The 12,982-nt window shown below is 37.0% G+C and overlaps 1 protein-coding gene across 4 annotated transcripts; it reads right to left on the bottom strand.

Moving 5' to 3' along the window:
• Positions 1–9,789: 9,789 nt before the first annotated feature.
• LOC113314330 lies at positions 9,790–12,982 on the bottom strand. Of its 4 annotated transcripts, none has more exons than XR_003342361.1 (6): positions 12,825–12,982; positions 11,712–11,881; positions 11,292–11,597; positions 11,013–11,117; positions 10,660–10,924; positions 9,790–10,203 (listed from the first exon to the last, which is right to left on the bottom strand). XR_003342361.1 is itself a non-coding variant. In XM_026563126.1 (6 exons), exons 3-5 carry the CDS (start codon positions 11,472–11,474, stop codon positions 10,709–10,711), a joined length of 504 nt encoding a protein of 167 aa, XP_026418911.1. In that variant the 5' UTR covers positions 11,475–11,485; positions 11,712–11,881; positions 12,825–12,982; the 3' UTR covers positions 9,790–10,203; positions 10,660–10,708. The 4 variants fall into 4 exon arrangements, 3 of the variants coding, with proteins under 3 accessions (XP_026418911.1, XP_026418910.1, XP_026418909.1); XM_026563126.1 differs by having other exon boundaries at positions 11,292–11,485; XM_026563125.1 differs by having other exon boundaries at positions 11,292–11,881.

Genomic DNA, 12,982 nt, shown 5'->3' with positions numbered 1-12,982 from the left:
AAAGGCAACTTCTAAGTACACATCCAAACGTCTCTTACAAAATTTCAGATGAGGGTTAGAGTTTAATTTTAGGTTGATACAAGTTACATTTCCCCGATTTTTTTCGAAAAGTCGAGAGTTTTTCTTAAACCGGACGAAATTTTTTATTTCAAAAAAACCGCGGCATTGTTGGCATTTGTGCTCTAGTTTCATATGGAAACCTTTCTCTAAACCATCACATTTTCCGGTCACGAAAAAAAGAACAAAAATCACTTTCATACGATATGCAAAAGTAACTCGGCGTAGCCTGGAGGGTCAAAGGAAACCCGTAGAAAACGTGGGTTGGAAATATCATCTCCCGATTCCGTACATAACAAACAGTTTGGACTGTAGTCTCCTCATTTCACACCATTTCCATGTCGGTTTTACAGAGGAGAGAGAAAGAATTACAGAGAGAGCAGAGAGAGGAAGAGAGAGCGGGAAAACAATTTCTTGGAGCCATTAATGGCGGATAAAGGAGGATTCGCTGATCAACAGAGAACTGTAGGCGCTGCTCGAGAATTACTAAGAAAATTCTTTCGAGGAAGTGATGATGAAGAAGGAGCAGAAGGTTTTATCAATTTTCTTGGACTGAGTGATGATGAGGATGAAGGTGAACTGAGTAATGTTGAGGATGGAGGTGAGATCTCAATTACTTTCTTGATTTTTTATTTCTTCATAGTTTTGTTTCTTTTGAGATGATTCTTGAAGCATCTTCTTGTTCAATTTCATAAGTAACGGAACAACGAATGAAGCCAGAGATACTGCAATATCTCGAAGCTGAAGCAGAAAAAGTATATCATGATCAAAAGAAGATCCGATGTGAAATTCGAGATTCTCTCAAGAAGTTGGAACAAATGACGAAGAAAGTGATCGAATAAACGAATTTCCATTTATTTGATTGTCTCTTTTCTAAGTTTTTTAAGGTCTGTTTTCATAATCTTGAATTGCAATTTCAGAAGAATCGGATTCCGAACCAAGAGGATAATCAAACATCTGGAATCGATGATGGTTAGAAGATCTTCCCAGGTTAAAGATGTTAAATCCAGTAACAGCAAGGAAATCGCATTCCAAGAAGTGAAAGCACTTGAAGTTTTAGTTGCAACCAAATTCTTGGTTCAAGCCTTCGAGGTTTGATTTTAACCTTTCAAGTTTCTTTTTGTGATTTTAGAAAAAAATATTCAGTAATTTGTAATTGTTTGTGTTTAAAACCTTCAGTCTAAATCGGATTTTAGTGGAGATGAGGTTTCAAACATTAACTCAGCAATGAAAGCTCTGGAGAATCAACCAGTAAACCTTACTACCTCAAAACCACCAGGACTAGGAGACCTCGCTGAGTATGAATTAATTACTGCTTCTTCTCTATCGTTCCATGTTTGATTTACATGATGAATCTGTTGGTTGAAGTTGCTAAGTAATCTGTTCTTGTAAATGCAGAGGCTACTTGAATAATCAGATTGATCCGTTTTTCTCAATTCTCGGTTCTTATAATCAAATAAGGTGATATATCCACTTCTTCTTTATTATACGTCTAATTCTACACACAACAGTAGTTATTCCCTTTGATTGCATTGGTTGTTGTTTTGTTGGATTACTGCAAATTTTGGTCAGACTGGTTTAATTATTTGTCTCTCATAATACTGGTTGATACGTTATAATGACTAATCGATATGTATGAACTGTATCTATGAGCCTCGAAGTTACTTGATTGTATGCTGGTGAATATATGCGGATTAATCTATGGCTGGTAAACATATGAACTTTCAATTAGTTGTTGGAGAGGTAGTTGGAATTCAGTGCTGGCTCAGCAAAGAGGTCTCTAGGAAGAAGCTCTCCAGCTGCCTAGGGAGTAACTTCAGTTTCTAGTGAGAATGAGCCTGGTTCTGATATTGCTGCATCAGGAGAAATTTGGTTGCACGCTTTGCTGCTAGTAGTGCAAGCAAAAGAGAGCACTTTGTTGATACCTTTTAGTCTATAGAGTATCATAGAGATTGGCATCAGTCTAACATATTTTGCATGTTCCCCCTTCCACTCCAGGAATCTTCAGGCTGCACTAGTTCAAGGTGCGGAGAAAGATGCGGCTGAGCATTTACCAGGCAATAATGGTATGCTCATATTGCTTTTAGTCTTGATGCTGTATTAGATTTGTGTACAAAGTTTGGTTCCAGTATTTTTTTTTGTTCTTTAAATGTTATCACAAGACAAGCTACTAATGGTAACAGCTCATTTTTGAATTAGATGCTTCATGTGTTATAATAATTTATGTTCGTGCGGAAGCAGGTGAGATGGGCGAGGAGGACCAGCAATTGGCTGTTGCTGATGCTTCTGTTGATGATGGCACCAAAGGTTATGCATATGCACACTGGAGACGGACAGGGAAGTGTCACCGCTGTCGTGCTGACGATCCTAGAGAGTACGGGTCCTTCTTTAATATAATTAAACATAGACTGGAAGAGCATTGACTGTATGGGATGATAATTGTCTATACTGTTTCAAAGATGTAGAACCGCTTGTCAATTACTTGTTGAAACCTTATTTTTGGATTGGCATGTTATTCGCAAATTTGTAAAGAATCCAAGTAATGCTTGTGTCACTAACCTTACCATTCTTATCAGGAGTTCCTTTCTGTTCTGTTTTTATTACTGTATTTTTTTACTGGAGATGTGAAACAAGAACAAGTTGTGAAGCATCTTGTACACCAGTTGAACATCTTCGTCGTCAGAAATCTATTATGAGAAATGCTATGTTGATTGCTGCTGCTCCTTTTTCTTTTCTTCTGGATGTTGTATTCTGCTGCTAATCTTGAGGTTCATCTTGAACAAATGAGTTTACGTGTATTGAAGAATCAAGATTGATTGATTTCTAGAATGGATCAATGTTTATGGATTTTAATTTTGCAAATGATATGAATTCTAAACTGTGGGTGGTCGGGTTAGCTGTTATCAAAAGACCATTCACAGGAATAAGTGTGAAGTTGCTTCCTCAGATGAACTTGTTTTTTTGTTACATTATGAAATTTGTCAGATATGAATGCCTAGTAAGTCGCATGATAATAAGAAGTTGGATGAACATTTTCAATACTATCCCTTTATGGACATGGTTTCGACTGAAATAACATAACCGAAGAAAGAATCGCCGATACACACAAAAATTACCATTCTATTATTCAGAATACTAATCCGAAAAATACCCCAGAGCATAGTTAGCCGGTTCAAATAGATAAAGAATCCGGAATACCAGAAGGTCTAAGAAGTAAGAATTAAAATTGCTAATTGTTCTTCAAAAATTGTAGGTGACAAGAGTTTGATTAAAATCTTTTGTTCTCCCACAGCAGGTAAATAGATTTATATATTGCAGTAATTTGTTCTTTGCATCAATTAGCAATGGCAGAATGCTCAAGAATGTTTATTTTTCATGTACCTTAAGATTGAAATTGCTCAGCTACTTTCATGTTGGAAGTCCATAGAAATCTCCAACTCCAATTAAATTTGCAGGATTAGGTCCATTAGTATCGAAACTAACCTCAACATACAACCAAATTTATAGAAACGAAGCTTATTCAGTCTCTTTTATGCGAATTTGCTCAAATACTGAACTCACACCGTCATGACTCATCTTCTTCAATGTGTGGCATATTTGCATATAGTCCTCTTATGTTGTTAATCGTTTGGAGTCTTCACCAATAATTCAGATTGGAGCAATGCCAATACACACAGACCATTCATATTTGTTTCATTTTCAGAGTATACACACGAATCTAACATGTTATAATGCTGATAACCAACATAAAACATTGTTTGATTTGGGCATCAAAATGTTACGTAAGACATCCTCGTTTTCTTTTTTACGTTAATTAGGTTTTTTTCTCATGAACAATGATGGTGCTATATTGATCTAAGGAGAGTGCTGTTACAGTATATTTCGAGCATGTCTTATCCAACGTTTTCATGATTGTGAAGCAGCTGCATGTGAAGATATCTCACTCCCATTGTTGCTTAATTTTTATGCTTCTTGCATTTGGCTGAGTATGGGTATCATATTCTTGACAACTCCAACTTGGAAGATACCCAAGTAATTTCGTACATCCTGACAATTGATGTAGATGTTTTTAGAGATCACCTACAAATCAAAGCTCAAATTTCCTCTTTTGTATTAATAACAAAGATGTATGCTAACACTTCGCTTGGTGTAATGAAAGCAGATTTAATGCGAGGCAGTTGGTTACAGCATATGGCTGGCTGAATAGAATGAAGAAGATTTAAGGCAGTTCGCCACCAATCTGACTTTCTCCACCGGTTGCAATTTAGGCCACTGCACCAACTCCAGTCTCTTCCAACACCAAATCAAGTCGAGCCAATACTTCCATTTCAAATCACCACCAGAACCCATTCTTCTTCCTTCAATTCTTTCGCTTGATTATAACAGTACCCGTAAGTACCGACGCTGCTTTGAGAAGGAGAAACTGAACTCCATCGGCAGAGCGAACGGCATATAATGAAGAAGATGACGAATCGTTCCTTGGAAGATAATGCTCTCGAATCCTCTGTTATCACATGACAAACCACTATAAAGAAATGTGTGGAATAATAAAGTTGCCACGTCCATATGTCCCCTTGTGCGGCTCACGTGCAGCTCAATTCCTTGTTTGGCCGTGGAATGACTTCATGCTGCTGATATATAGAAATACCAGGGCCAGCTACATTTTGCTATTAGCTTCTGATTAGATTAGGCCGTTTATACCTCCATTGATCTGATTCGCTGGCCGATTTTCATCTCTAGCCGTTTATCACGGCAGTTCTTCTATTCTGAATCTGAAAACAGTTTGTTTCCTATTTCCATTTCCTGTTGAAACACAGAAACCTAATGATTAATGAATACGAAAGTTAGGCTGTCTATAAATACATAGAATTTTATTCCTTCGTACTCAACAGAATTCCTTGCTTGCTTTTTTATCAGCATCTTCTGCAAGAGCAGTTGTAGCTTGATTTCCTCTATAGCTAGTAATTTTCATGGACACGCAATTAACGTCGGGATCAGCATCACCAAAGGCATCAGCTGAGAGAAGCGAACAGCAACGCCCACCGATTCCAATGGCAGCACCTTGTCTTGTCTTCCCTCATGGAAGAGGTAGGAAATTTCAAAGTTTTTATAATCCATGTGAACCCAATAATAGAAATTGCATCAAGTCTATACCAGAGATGCAAGGTAGAGCATATTATCATAAACCTTCTCATCAAGGATGGCTAATTGTTATTGGTAATGTTGAAGACAATGCTGAGGATTCTGTCGCCAACTCAAACTTAGATGATTGTTTCTTGTGGAACCCTGTATCATCCGAAACCATTCAATTGCCTAGCATCGATCGTCAGTCTTTTAGTACTGAATCAAAACAATATTTTCTATTCGACTTAGTGTTATCCTCGGCACCTCCGAGTACTAGTAGTTTTAGCAGTTCTGATCCTGACAATCTAGGCTGCGTGGTGTACCTCCTTTTTAAGCGAGTAGACCGTCTTGAAGCTCGTCAGGACATGCATGTACTAGCTTTTTGTCGACCTGGAGATGAACAATGGAGAATAAAGTTGCTGTCTATAACTGCTCCTGGAAATAATTGTCGTATACTATCTATTGAATCCCTTCTTTGCTTCAGAGATAAGCTGTACGCATTCTGTGGTTCATCCCTTGAAGACGGTTGGGTTATGCAGATCCAAATACAAAAAATATGGCATCTTGTTGACGATGATAATCAAAGCCAATATCTTAAAATAATCAAGCTAGAGCATGCCGATTTCACATGGATAGGAGGAGGTGAGGAAAATACTTTTTACATGGAATACTGGGTTGAATCTGGTAATGAGATCTTCAAAGTTCATTTACACATATCTTTAAGTTGGATTTCTCATCAATGACTTGGGTTGTGGTGAAGTCTTTGGATGATCACGTTCTCTTTTTTTCCACAATCATGGACACTTTAGACTTTACAAAGTGTTATTCGACTTCCACAGCATGTTGCTCAGCCGCGGACATGGGTCTTGAAAGGGGATGTTTGTTCTATACACTACCCGAAGACCAAACCTTGTACTTATATGAATTAGAAGACAATGCTACTACAGTTATCTTGCCGTGTTTGAAGCTCCCAAATCCATGTTTTCTGCCCACTTGGATAATGATGCCTACAAATGAAAACAGGTAAATACAGCATCAATGAAACCATTGTGTTTAAGAAACATTGTTATTTAGCTTTTCTAAGTATTGGATAATTCTTTTGCAGGCACGTTGCGGGAAGAAGGAGAAGAATAGCAGACATTCTTGCAAGCCAAGATTCAAGAAATGCCAGATTAGAAGAGGAGAACATGGATAATGGAGGAGAAATGGAAGAATTAAAACAGTGGGGTTTTCTCAGTGATTATGACAATACAGAGGAGATAGCGAAATTTCTCCATCCCGTGGATTACGTTCATTTTCGCCTAGCCTGTAAAGAAAGTTCTGTTCTACCCCCATTGAACCGAATATCAGCTTCTACAAGGACCACAACAACTACATGTTTATCTCCATGGCTGATGTCTATCTTTGAAGAGAATAAAAAGACCATATGCGAGTATTTAGACCCGATTTTTAATAATGAGAAGTACCTCATGAAATCATGTAAAGAGCTTGTAGGTGCCACAATCCGTTTTTCAAAAGGTGGATGGCTTCTATTGTCTAAGGGGAAAAAAACCATATTCTGCTACAATCCTTTCACAAGAGAAATGATCCGTCTTCCAGATGTACCTGATGACTATGTACTTGGTGGAATGTCATTCTCGTCAGTGCCAACATCTCGCGATTGTGTAGTGATTGTCATATCCAAGTGCTGGGAATTGGAAGGTCACAGTGAGATATCTTTCTTGGTCACTAAACCGGTAATTAGTGCAACTCGTTGGACTGTTCGTCGATTCAGTTATCAAGGCGACAACGGGGACAACTTTATGCCGTGTGTTAACAATCCGGTTTTCTATAAAGGAGCTTTCTACTGCTTGGATTATAATGGAATGCTAGGAGTTTTTGGCATTGAAGGTAATTTCAGTTGGAAAGTACTGTCGAAGTCCTTGAAACAATTCAATGGTTTTTATCCAAGTTATTTGGTGGAGTGTGATGAAAAGCTTTTACTAGTGGATTTAGGACTGAGCGGAAAATCTGTCGATATTTATAGATTGGATGATATGCAGATGGTCTGGGTTAAACTGAACAGCTTGGGAAAGCATGCCTTGTTCATCAGCTATACGTCCACTTTCTCCGCTGTCGCCCCACGCAGCTGCATGGAGAACAATATCTACTTCCCTAGATTAAAAGGAGAAAGAATTGTGTACTATTCTCTTGAGACATGCAGCTATCACTGCGTTGGGAGTAATCATCATTCTGCGCAAGATTTTCATAATACAAAGGAAAGATCAAACTGTACCTGGATTGAGCCTAGATGGTCTTAGAAAAGTCCTGACCGAAAGCTGACTTCCCGAGTTCCTTCTTCAACATGTGAAGGGGCGGCAATAGCACTCAAAGGTGAGATCCAGTTCGCTGTATTCTAGGAAGATTTTCGGCAGCACACCAATCTAGCATCTAAAACCAGGTAGTAGTTGCTTCTCTCTAACTTATGGTACAAAGGCGTACAGATTAGTGTCTGAGCAAGTACTTGTTGCTTCTTGTTAACTTATAGTACTAGTACTGAAGTGTATAAAGTAGTGGCTTATATATGTTGGGGGAGCTAGGTATTCCTGTCCTGCTGCGTAATTTGGGGTAAATTTCTCGGAGTTCCATTATATTCGATACCGGTTTTTTTAATTTTCTTTCGTTTTGCATAATAATTTATTTCTTTGAAAAGGCATAATGTTCATTGTACTAAATAATTTTTGCATATTGTTGTAATTGATAATGGGTTTTAGTGATATTTAATCATAATAAATCTTACGTGAAATCACTAAAAAGACTCGATATTAGGATTTCTAGCAGCAACCTGTTTCAGTACTTGGCAAAAGCGAAGCACCAGCCAAATAGAAGCCAAGAAATTTGTACTCTTTAGCAGACAGTGGATGAGAATTTTAGCATGAAGTTTGCACCGAAACTATGGATTATGGGCTTTGTTGGGCCGACCAACCGAAAGGCCCGTAGGAAGGGAGTCCCTTTTATGGCCATTTTTTTTTAATTGAAATTGAAACCTAACACAAATGTTCAGTTTCATAAAAAAATTGGAAAATGGTTTGGTGGTAGTCTTTGAGACTTAAAAAGCCTAAAATGTCCCTCCATTTTAGCCCAATTACTATAACTCTTTGTGTATCCTATTTTTCAGGGGTATAATTGGCAAATAAACTTAAATATAACATATCTAATCTGGCTCAAGTGGCGGTTAGGAGTTGGTTACGAGCTTTACAAGCATGCCAAATGTGTGAGACAAGGGAGAACGTTTATAGAAGTAGTTTATAACCATTTCTGAGTGTTCATAACCACCAAGAAAAGGTGTGGCACCTGTTGGCGTGACAACTCAAAAGGTGGCAGTTGAAGTTGGCGGTTATGGAAACTACTTGGACACTTGGCTGTTCAAGGCTTGTGCAGCGGTTGCACAGAAGTTTTGGCATGTTCCTAGTTAGCATAAATAGCCTAGGAATCAATAAGTTTAGTGGTGTTCAATTGAGAGAAGAACCACTAATGTAGAGAGTGTTTTAGGCATTCACCAAGAGAGTGAATGGCCTGTTTTGGTCCATGAGTTGGACGAGTTTTGTAATCTTCCTTTAGTGCAATAAAATGGGTTTGTTGCAGTAATCTTTGTGTTCTAATGTTGCTGTTTTGTGAGAGTTTGTCAATTGGTTTGATGCATGGCAAAACCTCTTATGCTTATGGGGGCATGAAGAGTTAGAGAGAAAAAAGAAAAGACTTCTGTTGCGCATTGCCTTATGAGTGAAGACAGATGCATACTTTGGTGTAAGTATACAAGGCTGAGTGATTGTGGGTGAAGATGATTCACTGAACAACAATCATTGCCGGTCATGTCCCATGAAAATTTTAGGCGATTAAATGGACACTACACCAAATCAAGGATTTGCTTATAGGAAAAATGTGTTACCAAAAAATAGGAGCTAATTTCCCTTACTAAAATAAATGGTTATGGATATGGTGTAATATAATTGTGAGAATTTTGCCTAACTCTTCTAATCCATTAGGGAAATTAAATAGGCTAACACTTTAAGTCCATTATAATATTTATCCTAATTATTGACATTTTACACTTCATATTTACTTTGTAATCCAAATATTATGTTACAACCATTGCTAACTCTTTCTATTACTATTAAAATAACCAATAAACAAATGACATGTGTCTTTTGGTTCCATAATTTTGTAACATTATTTCTGTTAGAAAATTTGGTAGTTCTGATACCTAACAAATGGCACTTTCCCGGTCTGACAGGTTCCGGTCGCCGGACTTGACAATTCCCGGGCGACGACCTGACAGTTTCCGGTGGCCAGACCCGAAAGTTTCCGGTCGCCGGACCTGACAGTTTCCGGTTGCCAGACCTGACGATATTCAGTAACTATAAAATTACTTTTTAAGCTACAACTCATCCACCAAAAATTGAATTCATAAAACTAAAAGGACCGAACACAGGAAATATATATTATGAACCATGATCATTATATAAAAGGAGAAGACTCCACATGAAAGTAGTTAAGCAAAACATCACAAATTTACAGACTGAAAATGAGATAGGTACTCAAGAAGTTTTCAGTTCATAAAAAGTGTGCTCCTCAAAATAAAAAGCAGGATATGTTTCCACTGCACAAAAAGTAGTTACTGAAGAAGTTTTCATTCATGGCAGACTCCATAAATTCCATACGAAACACGAGCCAAATTACTGATTCATTTGCAACATACTCTCTCAGATAACAGCGATCACCTTGAGGACTGTCAGGTACAACACAGTTACCATCCTCGATGGTTTCAAGACATACCTTTCTCTCTTCTGGCTGCACTAAAAGTCCCTCACAATGTTCTCCATCTATGCCATATACAACATGACTTGTAGCAACATCTTCCCTTTTTATGTTGTAAAGGAGAACAACTTGATTTCCATAGGGATCTTCAACACCACCAGTACCTGGGTTTGTGCTGGAAGAATGTTGGTTTTGTTGCTGTCTTGCCATAACTTGCAGCACAACCTATAATAGAAAAAACAGTTAAGAACACAAATTAGATTTTCCATTTGGGAATAATAACTACAATCTATAAACATTTAAGAATTTATATCAAGAGGATGTCCCAAGGAAAAAAGAAAAAGGTGCTTCAAAGCATCCATGAGAACAGACAATTAGAAATGCTAGTGTTCGATATGTACCACTAGTATAACTACAAGCTAGTATTGACATTCAAGCATTTATATCAAAAGGATGTCTTAAGGAAAAAGAAAGGTACAACACTATATGTATCTTCAAAGCACCCACGAAAACATACAATTAGAAATTCTAGTGTTTGATATGTACCATCCATAAGTTATCATGCATCTATCCTTTGAAATATAATCGCAACTAACTAATGAACTATCCTAGTTTATTGATATTTTAGGAGCATTAAGATATAATAATAAACAAAAACAGAACTTGTAAATCAAAGCTTACATTGGTGATTAGTTCAGTATGCTTTGGCAGTAGAGCCTCATCCATATGATCAGTCATTGGTGCAATACTGATTGGGAACCGCAGTCGCAACACTCGCGTATAAGGCTTGCTTCTTCGAGACAAGTGGAGAATAACCGAACAAACCAGCTCTGCATTTGTCAGGTCCAAAGACTTCAGCAATCTCATCATTCTCAAAGTCTGAAGCGGATGCCAATCCTGCATTGATTAGGTCCTGCCTCCTAGATCTAGCGGCCTTTACTTGCTCCTTTTAACATACATTGAACAACATGTGTTAATTTCAGAAGTAAATAGGTAAAATACAAGCTTCATTCAACCTGACCAACTATACTCACATATTTTTCAACAGCCGAAGGATTTACTATTCCATCTTTCCCAACATGACCATTCATCCAAGCAAGTCCTCGTGCAGCCTCAGCTACCAAACCTTCCTTTTTAGCCTGTGCATAACATTATATGGATAAGTATAAACAGTTAACATAAAACTAGTGTCAGAATGCAATACGATGTACTTACGAGCTTGTGGATTTTATTTGCATACAACTCTTGACCACATGGATAAGTATGAACAATTAACATTAAACTAGTGTCAGAATACAATATGATGTACTTACGAGCTTGTGGATTTTATTTGCATACGATTCTCGACCACATGTGTGATGTATGGTCCTTTTCTTTTGATTTTCTGCATATTTGGTGTGATTTTCCTTAACACCAGGTTTGCTCTCATTCTCGACAAAAATTTTCCAACAATCGAAGTCATAATCACCAGGGCATGCATCTAACTTCTCTTCCATGGTGACCTTGCCTAGGAGAGGACCAGTTCTTAAAACATGTTTAAATGTCCTGAAATTTTATGGAAGAGACCCCATAACAATATACTTGGCCAAATGATTTGGCACATTGAACTCAAATTCTTGCTAAAATAAACAAGTTTCAAGTCAGCAAATCAACAGGATTATCAAGCATTCATTCTTAAATGTAACTCAAAATAACCAGAATAGAAGAGAGAAAAAAAAGTATGGATTACATACCAACAACTTATACCTCACATCTTCCTTGTAGTTCTCTGGAACCTTCCTCCAATCCACATATTTGACTTGACAATAGACGCGGACAAGTTTGCCAGCCCGAGTAGCTAACTTGTCTTCATTGTCACCTACAGGTACCCCATACATGTTCACCGTTACCATCAACCGTAGACCTTATCAGTACCAGAAAATATAAGTAAATGAAGGAAAATAAAACATAAGATTGAAACTTAAACACAAGCATACCAATACCATGAGACAGTCTAAACATAAAAACATATACATAAAAACAGATACATAACTTGCTGCAGAACAAGAAAACTTTGATAAGTTTACAATAGGACTTGATGCAGAACAACAAATATGAAGAGGTCAAAAGATTAAAACCCCTTTTCAAAAGCAAAACAAGAACCCAAAATCAAACAGAATGACAAAACCAATTTTCCTCAAACACTACCACTAAACATAGTAGATCCATAGGTTCACAAAATTAGCTCAAATCATACAAAAAAGAAATAGAAAAATCAACCAATGTTACATACGAAAAAGAAAACAAACCAATCAATTCTACAGAGAGAAGGAGATTCAGAGGTAAATCCAAAGACTCTTCAACATGAACTTCCAAAACTCGCCCCCAAAAAACTGAAATAGAAGTAGAGAACAATCTAATAAAAAGATAACAAACCCAAAACCATTCAAATTAACTGAAATAGAAGGAGATTCAGAGGTAAATCCAAAGATTCTTCAACATGAACTTCCAAAACTCACCCCCAAAAAACTGAAATAGAAGTAGAGAACAATCTAATAAAAAGATAACAAACCCCTAATCATTCAAATTAACTGAAACCCTAAAATCTTAATATCAAAACCCCAAAACCATTTTTCAATCAAACAGAAAACCTAAAATCTTAGTACCAGAAATTGATAATATGAAACATTGAAACTGATATTAGAAATTGATAATATGAAATTAATATTAAACTGAAAATGATAATATGAAAATCTTCTTCTCACAAAATTAATAAATCTAAACTGAAACCGAAACCCTAACATCAAAATATTCATATCAGAACTTGATGATATGAAATTGAGACAAAAACAAAATCACCAAATTACCTTAAGAGAGGCAGCGACGGTGAGAACTGATGTGAAAGATAGACAGACTTCAGAGAAATAAACCCTAAGTTTCTAGAAAAAAATAAAATCAAGTCTTGCGACAAGATTGTATAGAAAAGAAAAAAGAGATTTGAAACCATTCTAAAATTTAGAGTGAT

This window comes from Papaver somniferum, chromosome 9 (assembly GCF_003573695.1).
Source record: "Papaver somniferum cultivar HN1 chromosome 9, ASM357369v1, whole genome shotgun sequence".
In the NCBI taxonomy this organism is placed as follows: Eukaryota; Viridiplantae; Streptophyta; class Magnoliopsida; order Ranunculales; family Papaveraceae; genus Papaver; species Papaver somniferum.
The sequence above is the reverse complement of the archived record's forward strand: the minus strand, read 5'-3'. Positions and strand labels throughout refer to the sequence as shown.

Bases quoted from the DNA above. Each gene is read 5' to 3' on its own strand.
- LOC113314330 (XM_026563124.1), bottom strand. From the start codon at position 10,881: ATGCAGGATTGGCATCCGCTTCAGACTTTGAGAATGATGAGATTGCTG. The intron at 10,204-10,659 runs GTAAGCTTTGAT...TTTCTATTATAG, and splicing joins ATACTGAACTAATCACCAAT to GTTGTGCTGCAAGTTATGGC.